The 20775-nt window shown below is 33.3% G+C and overlaps 2 protein-coding genes across 9 annotated transcripts in view; both read left to right on the top strand.

The window, feature by feature from the left end:
- The window catches only part of LOC115984533 (autophagy protein 5-like), a 35732-nt gene extending 28364 nt beyond the window's left edge, over positions 1-7368 (top strand). Inside the window, exons 1-6 of one of the 2 annotated variants that reach the window (XM_031107569.1) lie at positions 1841-1999; positions 2111-2238; positions 3780-3846; positions 4735-4824; positions 6053-6327; positions 6514-7368. In XM_031107569.1, the coding sequence (XP_030963429.1) occupies positions 1898-1999; positions 2111-2238; positions 3780-3846; positions 4735-4824; positions 6053-6327; positions 6514-6520 (669 nt within the window). In that variant the 5' untranslated portion in view covers positions 1841-1897 and the 3' untranslated portion in view covers positions 6521-7368. Of the gene's footprint in view, positions 1-1840; positions 2000-2110; positions 2239-3779; positions 3847-4734; positions 4825-6052; positions 6328-6513 lie in introns of those variants that run through there. The other variant, XM_031107570.1, reaches the window with a different exon arrangement.
- Positions 1-14900, top strand: part of LOC115984528 (disease resistance protein RPP2B-like) — a 62833-nt gene extending 47933 nt beyond the window's left edge. The window contains exons 1-9 of one of the 7 annotated variants that reach the window (XM_031107561.1): positions 7758-8773; positions 8845-9402; positions 10044-10216; positions 10311-10394; positions 12183-12263; positions 13035-13148; positions 13243-13334; positions 13738-13809; positions 14396-14900. In XM_031107561.1, the coding sequence (XP_030963421.1) occupies positions 10371-10394; positions 12183-12263; positions 13035-13148; positions 13243-13334; positions 13738-13809; positions 14396-14441 (429 nt within the window). In that variant the 5' untranslated portion in view covers positions 7758-8773; positions 8845-9402; positions 10044-10216; positions 10311-10370 and the 3' untranslated portion in view covers positions 14442-14900. Of the gene's footprint in view, positions 1-7531; positions 8774-8844; positions 9403-10043; positions 11239-12182; positions 12264-13034; positions 13149-13242; positions 13335-13737; positions 13810-14395 lie in introns of those variants that run through there. The other 6 variants (XM_031107556.1, XM_031107560.1, XM_031107559.1 and 3 more) reach the window with 6 other exon arrangements.
- Positions 14901-20775: the final 5875 nt, after the last annotated feature.

Consider the following 20775-nt stretch of genomic DNA (forward strand, 5'->3'; position numbering starts at 1 on the left):
TTTCTGGAAACCTTAAAACCATTTTGAGATTTTAGTAATAAACTTTTGCTTAAAGCAATTTTGTTAGTTATTGTAACATACTCGAAGTATGTTACATGACATAAGGATAATAAATCGAAAAGAAAACAATTTTAAAAAAAAAAAAATTTGGTGTAGCTTCCCAATTTTGCAAACTTTAGAGTCTAAATCAACAACTTTGAAGAGTAACATAATTACATAACATATTGCAAAAACTTTGAATAAGGTTAGAGAGCTAGTTGAGACATCTTTTTTGGTGATTTTTTTACAGGCCTCCGGCCTAAAACGTTAAGGCTGTGGAAATTAGCATTATTGTTATTTGGACTAGATAACAACTTAAGCATTATTGTTATTTCTTTCATTAATTTTTATTTTTCTTTTTTGGATTTGCTCTTTGTGCATAGGTTGGTTCTGCAAACGGATTCACTTTTCAGGAGGAACCAAACCCAACTTCTTTTGAAAGATGAAACCCTTTGGGCCTAGAAACCCCAAGATCCAAAAAGCCTTATATCTAGCCACGGGACTTGGGCTTGAAAAGTCACAAACAAGGCCCCCACAAACATAAAACAATAAACAAAGCGACTATTTTAAAACCAGAATCAAATTAAAATAGATCAAAAAGAGAAATTTCAATCTTAAATAACCAACATAAAAAAAAAACCCAAATTTTAAATTTCAAATTTGTAATTTCACTCTTTATAATAACGTGAAAAAAGAAAAGAAAAAGAAGCTTGTATATACAAATTGGGTAGGGAAAAACTCTCCTTATGATTCCACTTGCTTTGGTAACTCCTATTTCTTATTTTTCAAAATTTCGTATGGTTATTATTTTTGAGGGATATTCTGTGGATGTTTTAATATGCTAGGATTTAATAAATTACATCTTAAAAAAAAAAACTAAATAAGTGATTTTTATTTCTTTAATAAAAAGTAGGTGAAGAAGCCAAGTCATATGCATATACTGATTTCAATTTTGACTCATACTGACAAGGAAAATAACAACTACAATTAGATTTTTATTTGATTTTGACCATTCAATGTACCTTACCAATTTGGCCTAGAGAGAGAAGTATTCATGCAATAGACTAATACTAAGTGTAATGTTAGGGACACATAAAATGACATAATTTGTACTATAATTTGTTCATGTGATGAGTTGTGAGTGGTAAAGGTGTATTCTCATATGGACCTACATCATATTTTTACCACTTACAACTTGTCACGTGGGCGAGTTGTGACACAAATTGTGTCATTTTATGTGTCTTTAACATTACTCTTAATATCATAAACAAACTCACAACTACAACTTTTTTATTAATGTGATTTGTTTCCGTCACTTTTATATGGACCCATTATTTTTTATTTACTAATCAAAATCAATCATATGAAAAGTTATGACAAAAGTTGTGTATTTTTTTTTGTATTAAAATATTTGAGAAAAAAAAAACAGACACTTGGCACTTTTTTTTTAGAAGAATTTTTTTTGGTTAGCACTTAATTTCCTATAATCATAGTCAATCATATGGAAAGTTATGACAAAAGTTGTGTATTTTTTTTTGTACTAAAATATTTGGAAAAAAAAGAGACACTTGGCACTTTTTTTTTAGAAGATTTTTTTTGTTTTTTGGTTAGCACTTAATGATCAAATCAGTCATAAAAATGAAAAAAAAGAATGATTATTTTTAAAAGTAGGATCAAATTTAAAAATTTCAAACTTTTTAAAGAAGCAAAAAAACAAAAAATAATCCCAATTATAAAGGAACAAAAGTGTAATTTCACTCTTTCTTTAATAACGTGAAAAGAAAACAAAAGAAGCGTAGAAAATAGAAATACAAAATTGAGCTTGGAAACTGAGAGAGAGAGAGAGATTGGGAAAAATATGGAAGAAGCACAGAAGTACGTATGGGAAGGAGCGATTCCGCTTCAGATTCATCTCCATGAATCCGAAGTCACCACTCTCCCTACTCCTCCACCCGCACTGGTAAATTCATATTCTTTACCAACAAATTTTCTTAATTTACTACTTTCTTTTTGATTGCAAAAGCTCAAAAAAGTAAAAATTATGTATGTATGTATGTGAATGGGTTTTCAGATCTTGGCTCCTCGAATTGGATACTTACCTTTGTTGGTTCCTCAAATAAAGCCCCATTTCAGTAACGCGCTCCCTCCTGGCTCCCCTGACACCGTTTGGTTCGACTACAATGGCTTGCCCCTCAAATGGTCTGCCTTTTTACTTTTTTTATATTTTAATTTATTTATACATATATTTATTTATTTAATTTGGGTAAAAGTATATCGGTAAGGGAGAGTGTCTGGACTAACTGTAAAAAGTGATTTGACTGAGGTTTTACCCTGTTAGGGGGAGTAATGCTAGTGCCGCATAAAGTGGCATTACTTGTGCTATTACTCACGTGACGAGTTCTGAGTGATCGAGAGATGTCCTTACATAAATCCACTATCATAACTTTGTCACTTTATGTGGCGCCAGCGTAACTCTGTCAGGGGTGGTCCCATTAGGCCATTCCTCGAGGGGATCCTTGTCGTAAATTAAAAAAAAAACTATTTGTGACAAAAGTTGAGTCAAGCTTTTTCTTCTGGGCATGAGTATAAAATATTTTGCCCATCGAGGTGAATGCTGACAACTAGTTCTGGCGGGTGGGATTAGTTATTGGTAGGTTTTACTGAGTAAACAGAACTCTTTTTTAGAAAATTTTCCTACATTATGAAAAAAGAAAAAAGAAAAATTGAGTTGAGTTTTATTACAATGAACCTGTTAATTGGTATTTATAGGTGGCTAAATGCTAAACTAACAATCGAATGACCTTGCTTGTACTTGAAGTAAGACTTGGATTACTTTACTTGCACTCTAAGTAGAATTAGATACAATAAACAAGGACAACAATATTAGGGCTTGACCTCTTTAACAGAAAAGTTCTTTTGTAGTCTTCAAAAACTTATAAATTTACTAACTTAGTTATTCTATAATCTTGTCTTTAAAATGGATTTCCACATGGCCTTGTCAAATTTTGCCATGTAATGGCAAGACCACGAAGGGACTAACTTGATATGATTTTTAGGACTATCAAATTACATAAGAGTACGATAGAGCCTGAAAACTATTTGTTCATCAAGATTGGGAATGTTTTTACATTATATAGTACTGGGTAGCTAATACTGTAATATATTTTTGGTTGATATTTTTAACATTCACCATTGAATATTGTACAGAAAGTTATTATTACGGTTAAAAACTGTTAAATGGGTTAACTATAACAACTACTAGTCATTGTTCTTGCTACCATTTATTGCTTTCATGTGCTATAAACTCAAATGGGGTGTCTGTATTTATGTATTTCTAATGAATCTCAAAACTTTTTGATACGATATACTAGTGTAATGTAGCCACCTCCTCACCTTATAACTTCTAGTAGAAAGGTGGAGGGTGAAGTCGAGAGTACAAGATCCACCGGGTGCATGTGTACCTACTGATTAAAAAAAAAAAAAAAAGAACAAAGAAAAAAAAGTGTAATTTAATGAACAAAAGAAAAATAGAGATGTATGCTCTGCCTTATATACAGAAGATATTTCTTTTTACTCTATATATTGACACGATTTTCATATACTTATATGTATGCGAGACAGCTGATACTAGCATCTTGTGTTAGTAGCATACTTATTTGATCCTATATATAAGTTGTATTTTCTTTCATTTTCTCGCAGGTTGAAAAATTTTGTTGACTGAATTTGTCTCCATTTTGTAGGTATATACCAACAGGAGTTCTTTTTGACCTTCTATGTGCTGAACCAGAAAGACCTTGGAATCTAACAGTATGTTGATGGCTTTGGTATTTTCATAGTTTGAATTGCCATTGAAATATGAGATAAGGCTCATTAAGGACGAAAAAGAGTCTGAATTTGTCTTTGAAGTCTGAGCAATTGCTATGTGATGCTATGTAGCTGCTTTGATTTACTGGTCATTGTTTAAATTTGCTTTATGTCATTTCAAATTGAATTATCCCTGGTAGGTTAAGAATGAAAAAGTAAATTATGAAACAAATTTTGGTCCAAAACAACCAAAAATAGTTGTGGATTCATATAAATTTGATAATGGGACACATAATGTTATTTCAGAAGCTGCTTTCCTATATATAATATGGAACCAGATTTCCCCATTTCTGTGAACAACCAAATATTTCTATATTTATGCAATATGAAACTCTGGGAATCAGTCTCCCTCTCCAAAAATGGGGACAAGGATTCCTACCAATTGCCACTCTCAGACCCCATAGAAGTGGGGAGCCTCATGCACTGGGTATTGGGACTCATTCACTTCCCCTATACATTTTAACCTTAAGAAAAACCTTGAAGTGAGAAATTCATTTCAGGATTTTAAGGAAAAACCATGCAAATATGTGTTGATACAAATAAAGTTACATGCATTAGTTTCCTAAATTTATTAAAGTAGATGAAATTGGACCATATAGACTGCCATGTCAAGACGAATTTGATATGATAATAGCAACGGAAAATCTATTAATTATGTTTCTTATACAGGTCAAGGAATATTTTCTTGACAGACTACATGTTTTGGATGATGGAATAATCTGGTTCTTTTTCTTTTCTTTTAATTTTTAATTTTTAATTTTTTATATATATTTATTTCCCTATGCAACATTTTTTATGTGAAATTTGTATTTTTGGATCTTCTTTCTACAGGTACATTTTAGAGGATACCCATCAAATATATTAGTCCCATGTGAAGGTGAAGATAGTGTAAAATGGAGCTTTATTAATTCTTTGAAAGAGGTCAGTCTATAATTGTTGGAAAAGTTTGTTGGATTGTAATAATTTTGATGTAATTCACCGTGGCATCAAAATATGGAAATTTGCATATATAATGGGAAATAGAAGAAAATGTTTGAAAATGGGATATAGTTGATGAAAATGTGATGGGGCAATACTTAATGGGAAATAGAAGAAAATGTTTGAGGTACTTATTGCATATTTAGCCTAAGCAATATTGATAGTTTCCCAGCCTGATCTAGGTTGTTAGGTATTGTTCTGCTTGACTGGGCTGCTCATGAGAGAATTTTGAAGTCTGATAATACAATCCAAAGTTCATTTAAATTATGAAGAGGACTGAACTTACTTAATAATCATTATTTTCTTAAGTTCCAGTGTAATAATGTATACACTTTACTTTTTGTTCTTTTTTTTTTTTGATTGGTAAGTTTACACACACACCCAGTTGGTTTTGATCCCACAATCTTACCCTCCATTTCTTCTGGGGGGAGGAGATGCTGTTTGAGCTAGAGCTCATTAGTTTTTTTTTTTTTGGGTCAAGCTTTACATGGAACTCTAGCTTCATGCTAAGAAAAGTAATTTGAGATTATAATGGTGGTTTACGAGTGATGGCTTTTTGTTAGGTTGTTGGTTGGAATAAAATGTCAACTTAGGCCTTGGTATTTCTTCTTTTGTTTTTTTTTTTTTGGGGGTGGTTGGGGGGGGGGTGGGGTTGGGTTGGAGGGGGGAAATGTGCTTATGTTTGTGGGCAGAAATAAAATTAAGCTCTCTAACTCTTTGGTTCTGATAGAGTTTGCTCCTTTCTGTACATGCTGGTGTATCCCTTCAAAATAGTGCTCTATTTTGTTGAAAATTTTTGTTTAGATATCAGTTCCCTTCACAATTTGTCCCTTTGTGTCTTGAGAGTGCTTGTTTTAAGTTTCATTTCATAAACCTGTGTGTATTGCATGCCTCTGTGTGTGTGTGTCATACTTAGTTCTTTACAATATGTTGTTTCCAATTAAAATAAGAGTTATCCTCTTTACTAATCCAAAAAAAGAAGAAGAGTTATCCTCATGTTGAAATGCACAACAATAGTGCTTGTGTATATTTGCACAAGTATTGTAGCAAAAATACATTTTTTCACAATGTATGCATAAGTTGATGTGGGTCATTTTTCGGGGTTGGTTAGGCAAAATTTGGATGCTATTTTGCATAAGTTGATAATGTCCTTTACTTTTGAAATTTTTAGGCATCAGAAGCAATTCAAGCCATAGCCTTACCTTGGAAAAGGAATTTCAAATTTGAAGAATTTCCTGAAGTTTTTTTGAAGATGTCTAATCTTAGATTGCTGATTATTAATGGTTTCGACATCCCGGATGCTCTCGATTTTGCTCCAAATAGCCTGAAGTATCTTTCATTGGATTACAGTTCTTTAAAATGTTTGCATCTAGTTTCCAACCAAAGGAGCTTGTTCATCTTGACTTGCCCTTTAGCAAGTTTGAATATCTTTGGGAAGGAGAAAAGGTAATTTTGTTCTTTTACTTGATTTTCTATTATTTATTATTTCTATTTTCTCTTAGTGTAGCTACAATACGCTCCTGGCGTATTTGAGCCTCCTCTTTTCATTCATAAAGTTGTTTTAATTGAAAAGAATTCTTTGCTTATTAAATTAAATTCAATTTTTAATGGAAGCTTTGTTTTTTGTAACAGCGTTTAGGAAAGTTAAAGTTCATTGATCTTAGTTTTTCCACAAACCTTATTAGGACACCTGACTTTTCTGGGGTTCCAAGACTTGTGCAACTAAAGTTTGGTGGTTGCTCTAATTTGGTTGAGATTCACCCATCTATTGGACAACTTAGCAGGCTTAAGTATTTAGATCTGATATGCTGTGTATCTCTTACCAATCTTCCCAGCATGTCTGCTGAAATGCAGTCTCTTACGACTATTAGACTATATGTATAAGTGCCAACCATAAACATCATTCTAAAAAATAGACCTTACTACATACAATAACAGCACTCTTAAACCCATACAATAAAAATCTTTTGCAAAACATATTTACTTATATATTTTTATTAACTTAAAAAGAAAAGAAGCTAAACACATTACAATGCCCCTCGCCCCTCTTTTCTTTCTCACAATCACAATGCCCCAGTACAACAAACTTAATATATTTTTCCCTACTCTTCTCAATAATGGATTAGTTCTCTCAATCATCTCCATCTCAAGGGACGGCTCGACAAATTGGGCATGCAGGGACTCGAGCCAAGGCGCGGACAATGCACCTTCGGTGATACACATGCTTACAAGTTTGTATGGTAGCTAATCTGTCTCCGGCATTAAAATCACCTAAACAAATCGAACACATCTCCGCGTTATACGGGATATTTGAAATATTTTGGAAAAGCACCATCCGAACCCCCACAGGAAGCCTAGTACGACTACGGTATAGATATACCACGTATATCACCAAAGTCGTAAGCATCAAAATGCAAATAGAGGTGATAACGTTGGCATTAAATTGGTTATGCCAAATACCAGGATTAGGCCCGATAGGCTGTGTAACAAAGAAATCATCCATCTGATGAGAAAAAAAAAAAAAAAAAAACAACTAATGTTTTGGCGGAAGGAGAACGAGTGTTGAGAGATCGTGGTGCTGCTTCCTTTTTATAAAGGAAGCAGCGGCCATTTCGGGTCTTCCAGTTGTGTACTGGAAGACCCATTTTCAGATAGAAGCTAGTTAAAAAGGAAGCAAGACCCAAAAATGGCTCTATTTTCAGATAGAAGCTAGTTAAAAAGGAAGCAGAGCCATTTTTGGGTCTTCCAGTACGCAACTGGAAGACCCGAAAATGGCCGCTGCTTCCTTTATAAAAAGGAAGCAGCACCACGATCTCCCAACACTCGTTCTCCTTCCGCCAAAACATTAGTTGTTTTTTTTTTTCTCATCAGATGGATGATTTCTTTGTTACACGGCCTATCGGGCCTAATCCTGGTATTTGGCATAACCAATTTAATGCCAACGTTATCACCTCCGTTTGCATTTTGATGCTTACGACTTTGGTGATATACGTGGTATATCTATATCGTAGTCGTACTAGGCTTCCTGTGGGGGTTCGGATGGTGCTTTTCCAAAATATTTAAGATATCCCGTATAACGCGGAGATGTGTTCAATTTGTTTAGGTGATTTTAATGCCGGAGACAGATTAGCTACCATACAAACTTGTAAGCGTGTGTATCACCGAAGGTGCATTGTTCGCGCCTTGGCTTGAGTCCCTGCATGCCCAATTGGTCGAGCCGTCCCTTCAGATGGAGATGATTGAGAGAACTAATCCATTATTGAGAAGAGTAGGGAAAAATATATTAAGTTTGTTGTACTGGGGCATTGTGATTGTGAGAAAGAAAAGAGGGGCGGGGGGCATTGTAATGTGTTTAGCTTCTTCTTTTTTTAAGTTAATAAAAATATATGAGTAAATATGTTTTGCAAAAGATTTTTATTGTATGGGTTTAAGAGTGCTGTTATTGTATGTAGTAAGGTCTATTTTTTAGAATGATGTTTATGGTTGCTCAAAAATCCGTTCCCTTCCAAAATTTACTGGAATTATGAAAAGCCTATCAGAACTCTATATGGATGTGACTGCTATTAAGAAACTAGCACCCTCATCGATCAAGTATTTGACTGCTCTTACTTTATTTGATCTAAGTTACTGTGGAAATCTCAAATTTCTTCCATGCAACATGGATAATTTGAGGTCTCTTGAAAAACTCATTATTTCCGGATGCTTAAGACTAAAACTGTTGCCAAGGCTTCCATCAACTATAAGATATATAGATGCTCGATATTGTTATTCTCTAGAGCCATCACCAGCACTAGTCAAACTTAGTAGCTTGTTACAACCTTACTCCCAGTGGTTTCCATACAATGAGAGCAGTGGTGGAGTGGCATTTACAATATTATACCGTTTCCTACAGGTAATCTCTACTATCTCTCTTGAATTGTTAAATTACAGTTAACTACAACCATAGTTGTGTTTTGGGTACAGGGACTCCTTTGTCAAAAAACTGTTAATGAAACTTCTACCAAAAGGAAAGAGGATGAGGGTGAATCTATAACTGAGTTTCAAATAATTATTCACGGATTTGACATTCCGTCTTGGTTAACTCATCAAAGTGTGGGGAATTCAATAAGCATAGAGCTGCCTTCAAATTGGTGTAATTGTAAATGGATGGGATTTGCCATCTGTGCATCAGCATCAGCATCAGCATCAGCTAGTAAACCGATAAGAATTGGCATTAGAGCTCGTGTGATAGCCCTTGGTGATACGCCTCAGAATAACTATGTCTCTAAACTTTTGTTTGGGATGATGCCTTGTGAGGACAACATTTGGCTACTGTATTTGTCTCGTGATAATTGGTTTGCTACTGTTGGGAATGGCGAATGCAGTCAAATTAAGGTAATATTTGAGACCGATGACTCTGCCCTTCATGTATGGGAATGTGGGGTCAATTTGTTATACGAGCAAGATGTAGACGAGTTCAACCAAACCAATGCACAATGTTTGATTGAGAAGTTGAGAAGGGTTTAACCTCTTAATTCACGGGTAATGGCCAACTCAAACATCCTTCATGTTAATGCTCAATCCTATTTTCTTTCTAACTATACTTCTGGTTTCGTCACTGTCAAGTAACTCCCTGTCATTTTTCTTTTTTTGTTTCACCATGTGCAAGCAATCCCAATCACCCTATACTTTTGAGTGGAAGAAAATTAACCTTAGATTCCACCATGAGTTTATTGCCAGTTGTCTAAACCTCTACATCATCATCACTTACAAGAAGCATAATAATTAGTAAAACATTAGGCAAGCAATTTAGAATATGATCTAAATAGGAAATACATTCTCAAGCTTAACCCATTACATTTCTCTAAGGATTTTGCTAATGTAGATCTTTCAATCCTAATTTGGCATCCTATATTTAACTATCAGAGTATTATGCTATTTTGCATATTTATTTTGCACTGGAAAAAGAAATACTACTTTTCTTGATAAATTTTTGAAACATGAAAACTTGAGACGGTATGGTATTTCCTTCCCCACCATATATATTCTTCATAATCATTGGTGTCATGCCTTCTAAAACAGGTAAGAAACAACTCCCATTTCAGTCATTAGTAAGGAGTGAGTTGTGTAGTTATTATTATTATTATAGTACCATACTAACTCAAGTTTTCACATATATGCAGTGGGTGATGATGATGATGATTGTTATGATTGCAGAAGATGGCGCTCATGTTCTGTTTGTACTTTGACTATCTTTTTTTCATAGGATGAATTTCAATAGAGGCTTTGGCAATTAGATATGTACATGCATTTCAATCAGCATGACTATGTTATATTGAATTTGTATTTGGTTCGGGTATAATTATTTAAAAGCTTGTTCAAGTGGTATATCTATGCATCTTGTTTCAAAATGAAACTGGAGTTTAAAATCCTTTTTTTTTTTTTTTAAGGGGATCTAGGTCTTGACAGATAATGAGTTATATGGCTTTAGTAATAATATTTCTCATTGGATGGCACACAAGCAATACTTTAAGGTAATTTTGTCACATTTTGCTCTTCTATGTGGATTTGAGTTAATGTCTATGAGATAGTGAGCTTTCAATTTTTGAAGCAGAACTTTGAAGGTTATAATTTTCTATCAATCTAGCTATATTATCAAATAAGAATTAATTTTAATATTCAAGAGGACCTGTTAGTAGATATGCTCTAGGAAGCATAAGCATGGACACTTCATTTGGGCTACTGTGTTCGTGTCTGACATGTATTGGGCCCCGGACACCTCTAGGACACACGGATACCTACGGGACATAGTTGTAGAACCTGTTTTGCCCCTTCTTCTGTTTTTTAGGTGGTGTAAGGTTTTAAAAGCAACAAGGATATTGTTTGTGATGAGGTGGTTGGATATGAAGGTACTTTGGGATTCAGTCACTAATTTGGGAAGGCATTTCTTTAGGCGGTTTGTTATGGTTTTGGAGATGAGTTTGTAAATAACATTGCAAAGGCTAATAGGGTGGAAATCTTTGGCTTTTTCCAGAGATTTTATTTTTCGTATAAGGCAAAGGTAGGTGTGGTTAATGTTGGGGGGCATAATACCTGAGTTTAAGACAGAGAGAGTTGCAGCAATGACATCATGGCCAGTGACATCATCTGTTTCAGGGCTAGCTCTACCTCCACAGCAGTGTACTCTTTAGTCAACTCCAAATTCATTCCTGGTGTTACTTTCCTCTCTATCCCCTGTTGAATGACATCAAAGAGCTTGCAAGTTCAGTTGATGAAATGAAAAGAATATTTAATTGCGTGGATCATTATGAAGCACTGGGATTCCCTTGCCACAAGACAATAGATACAAGGATTTTGAATCAGGAATACTGGAAGAAGGTATGCAAAATTTTAACTTGGCCTCCTCTTATGATTTAAAAAAAAAAATTATTTATATAAAAAAAAGAAAAAGAAAAAAAAAACCCCAATTAAGATCTCTCTCTCTCTCTTCAACAGTTCAACCACATTGCTACTAGTTGGAAATGTAAGGATGGACCATCTTTTGTACATTTCTATTGGGCCAAACATTTGAATAAAGAACAATGGATTGGGAGTAGATCTAGAAAGAACTTCCACTATAGTTGACAGTTGCCCTCATTTGGCTGGAAGTTGAGGTAGTTCCTTGCATGACCAAGGACTTTCACTATTAGGTAAGAGTAATAAAAATAGGAACCATGGAGAAGGGTGGGGTTTATGGAACTGAGGGGGAAGTGAGAGGTCAGAGGAGTCCACCTTCCCCCCCACCATGTGATTGCAGTGAAGGTAAAGAGAATGAAATGTGAGTTTAAGGGTTGAGGATTACCATTACATCATTATATCCCTATTTAAATGGTTTAACAAAAGTGAACTTTCACACAATTTACCCAATAACCTCTCTTGTCACCAATCAGTCCACTTTTGGAGGGATTACTGGCATGGAGTAGTTTTGTGGCTTTTGCTCCCCTCCCTTTTCTCCTACCAAGTAGATTTTCTCCCTCTCCTCCCCACTCATTCCCCTTTCTCTCTCTCTCAACCAGCATAGAGTTTGTCCCCTCCTCTTCAACTCAACCAACTATTTTTTAAGAAAATATCTGATGGTTAGTGGATTTGAAATGTTTAATAGAGTTAAGGTGCTTGACAATTCCTATGGCCAAAAGTAGTATTATCCTAGTAATTGAACAAATTAATTATTAACTTTTAATATTTCTGGAGTTGAAAGCCGGTCACCATATCTATACACTGACCAAGCATTTTTCTTTTAATTGTATTTTTTTAAGCTTTCCCTTTTACAATTATTTTTGCAGGCTATGCTTGTGCATCCTGACAAAAATATGGGATGTTCACAGGCAAGCGAATCCTTTAAGAAACTCCAATGTGCATATGAGGTAAAAGTCAATAAGAAGTACAGTTTTATGTGTTTTCTTGTTGCTACTTGATGCATATCTGAGATAGAAATTCAGCGAATTTACGGAGGTTGTGGTTCCCTTTGTAATTTCTAATGGTCTGAATGTTACAGGTTCTTTCTGATTCCATAAAGAAGAGACTATGATGAGCAATTGAGAAAAGAAGAATCCAGGACTAGGAGTGTGTGTCAGAGGTCCCATAGTACATCACATCAGGTAAATAATGTGGTATTGCTTATTGATGTAATTGCATCTACTTCTGGAGGATTATGTCACTGTTTTCTTAGAAATTTTGGGGTCTTCTTGATGAATCCACAACATGGTAATGACATATTTATCCATGCTCCTTAATTTGTAAATTTAATTTGTCTGTTCCAATTTGCCAAATTTGTAAGGATATGTAGGAAACCATCTTGTGCACTTTGATTTCTCAGTGTGACATCAATAAAGCAAACTTTTGATGGGAAGGTCACATTTAATGAGTTGCAAGAATTATCTTTATCTTTATTTAATAAAGATAAAGATAATATCCCATGAAAACTAATCCTAGTTGAACTCAAACTATAAATGAAAGTCTTTTTTTTTTTTTTTTTTTGATAAGATAAATGAAAGTCTTAGTCTAATCAAATCTAATCCAAATACATAAGATAAGATATTCCCCTCAGATAATAGATTTAGTGTCTGCACCAAAGTCACTGATACTGAGTGATAGCCTCAAATGAAATTTCTTAACGCCACTGCTACCATGAGCAGGGTAATCAGGACTATCACTCTGAAGAGTTGAGACGTATACAGTGCACCAAGTGTGGCCTTTCACATATACGGGTATGCACCAGTAGGAGCAAGGCTAAGGCAAGATGGTGTCAGGTTACTCTTTCTCTCTCTCTCCCCCCCTCCCCACCCATCCATTTCTGTACTTCATTTTTGTAGCCATGAGTTGTGAGACTTGTTTTGGCATCAGGATTGCTGTCAGTATCATCAAGCCAAGGATGGAGAATTGGAGATGGATGGGTTGAATACGGAGGCTCGCTGGTATTTGAATGTCCTCAAAAGGTAATTCATATATACATACTGTGAGTGTGTATATTGAAGTATATGTATGTTAAGTTCACCATATCATCACTACCTCTATAATTAAACCTAACATTTCCATGCTAAATTATGAGGGCATTTGTAATGTGTGCCTTAAACTATAAAATTCTGGTATCATCCTAACATGAGATTAATTTGTCATTTTTCAAATGCTCAAAATACAAGCTCACTTGTTCTGGTATTTTTTTTCTTTTAAATTCCATGTTCACCATACCGTCATTACTCATGTATAAAAAATTGTATTCACCTTATCATGATGCATGTTTGCTTTGTTTGATTGAATCATTATCAATGTCTTTCCTGATTACAGTGATGTGTTTAGCATGCAGTATTCATTTAGAAATTTTTTTTTAGTGTCTTTTAGGTGGAAATACCACGTGCTTTTGTCTGTGCTGAGAGCAAAATCTTTGATGTATCAGAATGGGCTATCTGTCAGGTCAGTGGTTTGCATCTTTGTGCATATAATTCCTATAACCATTTGTTGTTTTGAGTTTTAGAATTTTATTTAAGGATATATATATATATATTTATATATATATATATATGGTCTTCTGTTTTGACTCATTTAGGTGGGTACCCACTGAGGGCAGCATCAAATTTATTGGCGGCATATGTATTATTCTAAGTTTTTAGGCTGCATTTATGTGTACATTTTTGTATCCATTGTGTTTTCTGAAAGATTATAAGAGAATGCAAAAAGCCAAAATTGGCCTTTTACAAATTGTTTATGTATGTGTTACTTAGGACCCCCCGTTTTCAAAGTAGCGAAACTTGGCGAATTATGTCAAAAACACATGCTAGCTATCATTTGCATATGAAATGCTGTATACTGGCTTGTAGTTTTCCTTTCAAGAAAAAACCAGGGATTTCTAACCCTTTGGAAAACTCATGAAAGTTTTGCAAGTGTTATGGTGTTTGTGTTGCTTCACTTTGCGCATGATAATTGCTGGGAAAATGATCAACGTTTCTTTACATGATCAATTCCATCTTTAGTATTTTAAATCTTGAATTGTTCTGTGCAGGGAATGGCTTGTAGGCCCAACACTCATCAGCCCAGCTTCCATGTAAACATGGATGGCCTGGAGAAAACTCAACGATCCAAGTCATGCAGATTCCCATGGGATTTGGATACTGAAATGATGGATGAAGATGAAGAAGCATTTGAGTCGTGGCTTCAGCAGGCTCTGGCTTCTGGACTCTTTTGTGAATGCTCCAAACGCAGAAAGAGCTGGAGTCCGTTCAACTTGCATTATATGAAAGGAAAGGAGAAGCAATGGCACCGAAGAACGTCATGCTGAATTGTAAAGGGTAAAAGTTTTGTTTGCCCATCACAAGGGGATTGCTCTGATCAAGGGTAAAAGTGATGGAGTTTGTACATGCGAATCCTAGTAATTCCATCACTTTTGGTGGGCTTGGAAGGCTTATAATGGGTGACATTGCTTTTCACAATTGCAAAGAATGTAGATTGATTAGAAACTTTTTTCTATCCATCTGATTCTGAAAAATAACGAAGTTTTTAGAGCTTTAGGTTGATTGAATTGGTTTGCACAATGCTATGTGCCAGAGGAACCTGATGTTTTCAGGTTGTTAACCCATGAGATTGAAAGCTTTTAGGAAAGGGGTGGAAAGGGAAAGAGATTCTATTATTCCCAATAGAAAATGTAACCACCATCCAAGAACTGTAAAATCTTTATATTTAGTAGTAACGTTAAGAACATTGTAAATGGCAATCAAGTTGTAAAAAATGTGGTATCTGTATTCTGTAATGATCCATGTTTCTGCTTTACTATTCATATATTAGATAAGAATTACGTGTAATTAAAGAAAATATTTTTAATAAAATAATATAAAGATATATTACTTATTGACATGACTTATGTGTAAGATAGTTTCTGTTAAAATTAAAAAAATTGTTATGGATTATAAAATAATTTAAAATAATTAATGAAAGATTTTCAAAACTTTTTATAATGGATTTTTAATTGGAGTAGTATTTTATTTGCTTCAAATTTTTATAATAGAATTTCAATTAAAGTAAATTATGTTAATGATTTTAATATATTTATAATGAGTTATATTATATGACAAAATTATGTTGTACAATTTAAGTCACATTGTGCAAGTATATGTGTGAAATACTTAAATTCACTTATTTCAGTCATATAATGCATGCACAATATGTAATATTTAAATATTACAGTATTATTATTATTATTAAACAAAAAATAGTTTATTGTATTAAAATAATACAAAAAATAATAAACAATTTTTTAAATTTCTAGAAACCTTAAAACCTTTTTGAGACTTTAGTAATAAACTTTTACTTGAAGAAATTTTGTTAGTTATTTTAACATACTCTTAGTATGTTACATGACATAAGGATAATAGAATGAAAAGAAAACAATTAAAAAAAATTGTGTAGCTACCCAATTTTTCTAACTTTAGAGTCTAAACAATTTTTAAAAGTAAAAGGCCTTAAAAAAAATCCATTTTCGTTTTAAATATAGTTTCGATTCAATTCAACGACTTTGAGGAGCAACGTAACATTTTGCAAGAAATTGAACAAGGTTAGAGAGCTAGATGGGACATCGTTTTTGGTGATTTTTTTACAGGCCTCCTGCTAAAACATTAAGGTTGTGGAAGTTTGGTTCCAAGACTTTGTGATCCATCTCTCGTGGATAATCTGTATTGTCATTTGGACTAGATAACAACTTAAGCATTATTGTTGTTTCTTTCACTGATTTATTTTTGGATTAGCTCTTTGTGCATAGGTTGGTTTTGCAAACGGACTCACTTTTCAGGGAGGAACCGAACCCAACTTTTGTTGAAACCCTTTGGGCCTTGAAACCCCATGATCCAAAAAGCCTTATATTTAGCCACAGGACTTGGGCTTCACGAGTCAGCGTGACAGACTACTGTTCATTAGCACCCTTGAACAAGACAAACAGATATGCAAAAGAATCTCCGCATTTCATCGTTGCAAGATAGACAGCTGAAGATTCCACATTTCATCATTGCAAGAGGACAGAATGAAACAAAAGGAAGATGATAGTAAGAAGAATGATAGGCACCTACGGATTAAATGAGGACAGAAGGAAAATAGACAACTAAAGATAGGAAGAAGATAGAAAGAATACTGCAAGAAGAAAGATAGGAATGAAGCATCTACAGCAAAACCTTATAATTGCAAGAAGACATGATAATAATAGAAAGAAGTTAGAAGAAAGGAAGGAATATCTATAGCAAAGCATGCATTATAAATACAAAAATGTCACTATTCATGAAAAGTTCAAACTATTCATCCATCGACAAATTAGACAGGATTTATTTTTCAACCAGTTACTTTTCAAGACATATTATGGCTCACTCCCTCTATAAATAAACGAACACAAGATTTGGCCACCCCTATTAAAAAGACTAGTTTAAGTAATGACCATAAGAATTTAGATAACATAATTCAACAGAATAATTATAATAATGTTTATTTAAAAGTAATTGGTGAAAATCTATAGGAAGTAGAAGACAGAATCACCCTCTCTTTTACCTCTCTTAAGAAAGAAAATGATTCTAAAACCCCTTTTTATAATGAAGTTTTGATTGGTGTAGTATTTTATTTTCTTAAAATTTTTATAATATAATTTCACTTAAAATAAATTATGTTAATGATTTTAATATATTTATAATGAGTTATATTATATGACAAAACTATGTCGTACAATTTAAGTCACAGTGCAAGTATATGTGTGAATACTTAAATTCACTCATTTCAGTCATATGATGCATGCACAGTATGTAACATCTAATTATTATTATTATTATTAAACAAAAAATAGTTTATTGTATTAAAATAACACAAAAAATAATAAACAATTTTTTAAATTTCTAGAAACCTTAAAACCATTTTGAGACTTTAGTAATAAAATTTTGCTTAAAGCAATTTTGTTAGTTATTGTAACATACTCGAAGTATGTTACATGACATAAGGGTAATAAATCGAAAAGAAAACAATTTTAAAAAAAAATTTGGTGTAGATTCCCAATTTTGCAAACTTTAGAGTTTAAATCAACAACTTTGAAGAGTAACATAATTACATAACATATTGCAAAAACTTTGAATAAGGTTAGAGAGCTAGCTGAGACATCTTTTTTGGTGATTTTTTTACAGGCCTCCGGCCTAAAACGTTAAGGCTGTGGAAATTAGCATTATTGTTATTTGGACTAGATAACAACTTAAGCATTATTGTTATTTCTTTCATTAATTTTTATTTTTATTTTTTGGATTTGCTCTTTGTGCAAAGGTTGGTTCTGCAAACAGATTCACTTTTCAGGAGGAACCAAACCCAACTTCTTTTGAAAGGTGAAAGCCTTTGGGCCTAGAAACCTCAAGATCCAAAAAGCCTTATATCTGGCCACGGGACTTGGGCTTGAAAAGTCACAAAAAAGGCCCCCACAAACATAAAACAATAAACAAAGCGACTATTTTAAAACCAGAATCAAATTAAAATAGATCAAAATGAGAAATTTCAATCTTAAATAACCAACATAAAAAAAAACCCAAATTTTAAATTTCAAATTTGTAATTTCACTCTTTGTAATAACGTTAAAAAAGAAAAGAAAAAGAAGCTTGTATATACAAATTGGGTAGGGAAAAACTCTCCTTATGATTCCACTTGCTTTGGTAACTCCTATTTCTTATTTTTCAAAATTTCGTATGGTTATTATTTTTGAGGGATATTCTGTGGATGTTTTAATAAGCTAGGATTTAATAAATTACATCTTAAAAAAAAACTAAATAAGTGATTTTTATTTCTTTAATAAAAAGTAGGTGAAAAAGCCAAGTCATATGCATATACTGATTTCAATTTTGACTCATACTGACAAAGAAAATAACAACTAGAATTAGGTTTATATTTGATTTTGACCATTCAATGTACCTGACCAATTTGGCCTAGAGAGAGAAGTATTCGTGCAATAGACTAATATTAAGAGTAATGTTAGGGACACATAAAATAACATAATTTGTACTATAATTTGTTCATGTGATGAGTTGTGAGTGGTAAAGGTGTATCTCCATATGGACCTATATCATATCTTTACTACTTACAACTTGTCACGTGTGCGTTGTGACACAAATTGTGTCATTTTATGTGTCTTTAACATTACTCTTAATATCATAAACAAAATCACAACTATAACTTTTTTATTAATGTGATTAGTTTCCGTCGCTTTCATATGGACCAATTATTTTTTATTTACTAATCAAAATCAATCATATGGAAAGTTATGACAAAAGTTGTGTATTTTTTTTGTATTAAAATATTTGAGAAAAAAAAAAAAAGACACTTGGCACTTTTTTTTTAGAAGAATTTTTTTTGGTTAGCACTTAATTTACTATAATCAAAGTCAATCATATGGAAAGTTATGACAAAAGTTGTGTATTTTTTTTGTATTAAAATATTTGGGAAAAAAAAGAGACACTTGGCACTTTTTTTTTAGAAGATTTTTTTTTTTCTTTTTGGTTAGCACTTAATGATCAAATCAGTCATAAAAATGAAAAAAAAGAATGATTATTTTTAAAAGTAGGATCAAATTTAAAAATTTCAAACTTTTTAAAGAAGCAAAAAAAAAAAATAATCCCAATTATAAAGGAACAAAAGTGTAATTTCACTCTTTCTTTAATAACGTGAAAAGAAAACAAAAGAAGCGTAGAAAATAGAAATACAAAATTGAGCTTGGAAACTGAGAGAGAGAGAGAGAGATTGGGAAAAATATGGAAGAAGCACAGAAGTACGTATGGGAAGGAGCGATTCCGCTTCAAATTCATCTCCATGAATCCGAAGTCACCACTCTCCCTACTCCTCCGCCCGCACTGGTAAATTCCTATTCTTCAACAACAAATTTTCTTAATTCACTACTTTTTTTTTTTGATTGCAAAAGCTCAAAAAAGTAAAAATTATGTATGTATGTATGTATGTGAATGGGTTTTCAGATCTTGGCTCCCCGAATTGGATACTTACCTTTGTTGGTTCCTCAAATAAAGCCCCATTTCAGTAACGCGCTCCCTCCTGGCTCCCCTGACACCGTTTGGTTCGACTACAATGGCTTGCCCCTCAAATGGTCTGCCTTTTTACTTTTTTTATATTTTAATTTATTTATACATATATTTATTTATTTAATTTGGGTAAAAGTATATCGGTAAGGGAGAGTGTCTGGACTAACTGTAAAAAGTGATTTGACTGAGGTTTTACCCTGTTAGGGGGAGTAATGCTAGTGCCGCATAAAGTGGCATTACTTGTGCTATTACTCACGTGACGAGTTCTGAGTGATCGAGAGATGTCCTTACATAAATCCACTATCATAACTTTGTCACTTTATGTGGCGCCAGCGTAACTCTGTCAGGGGTGGTCCCATTAGGCCATTCCTCGAGGGGATCCTTGTCGTAAATTAAAAAAAAAACTATTTGTGACAAAAGTTGAGTCAAGCTTTTTCTTCTGGGCATGAGTATAAAATATTTTGCCCATCGAGGTGAATGCTGACAACTAGTTCTGGCGGGTGGGATTAGTTATTGGTAGGTTTTACTGAGTAAACAGAACTCTTTTTTAGAAAATTTTCCTACATTATGAAAAAAGAAAAAAGAAAAATTGAGTTGAGTTTTATTACAATGAACCTGTTAATTGGTATTTATAGGTGGCTAAATGCTAAACTAACAATCGAATGACCTTGCTTGTACTTGAAGTAAGACTTGGATTACTTTACTTGCACTCTAAGTAGAATTAGATACAATAAACAAGGACAACAATATTAGGGCTTGACCTCTTTAACAGAAAAGTTCTTTTGTAGTCTTCAAAAACTTATAAATTTACTAACTTAGTTATTCTATAATCTTGTCTTTAAAATGGATTTCCACATGGCCTTGTCAAATTTTGCCATGTAATGGCAAGACCACGAAGGGACTAACTTGATATGATTTTTAGGACTATCAAATTACATAAGAGTACGATAGAGCCTGAAAACTATTTGTTCATCAAGATTGGGAATGTTTTTACATTATATAGTACTGGGTAGCTAATACTGTAATATATTTTTGGTTGATATTTTTAACATTCACCATTGAATATTGTACAGAAAGTTATTATTACGGTTAAAAACTGTTAAATGGGTTAACTATAACAACTACTAGTCATTGTTCTTGCTACCATTTATTGCTTTCATGTGCTATAAACTCAAATGGGGTGTCTGTATTTATGTATTTCTAATGAATCTCAAAACTTTTTGATACGATATACTAGTGTAATGTAGCCACCTCCTCACCTTATAACTTCTAGTAGAAAGGTGGAGGGTGAAGTCGAGAGTACAAGATCCACCGGGTGCATGTGTACCTACTGATAAAAAAACAAGAACAA

Source organism: Quercus lobata, chromosome 4 (genome assembly GCF_001633185.2).
Source record: "Quercus lobata isolate SW786 chromosome 4, ValleyOak3.0 Primary Assembly, whole genome shotgun sequence".
NCBI classification, from domain to species: domain Eukaryota; kingdom Viridiplantae; phylum Streptophyta; class Magnoliopsida; order Fagales; family Fagaceae; genus Quercus; species Quercus lobata.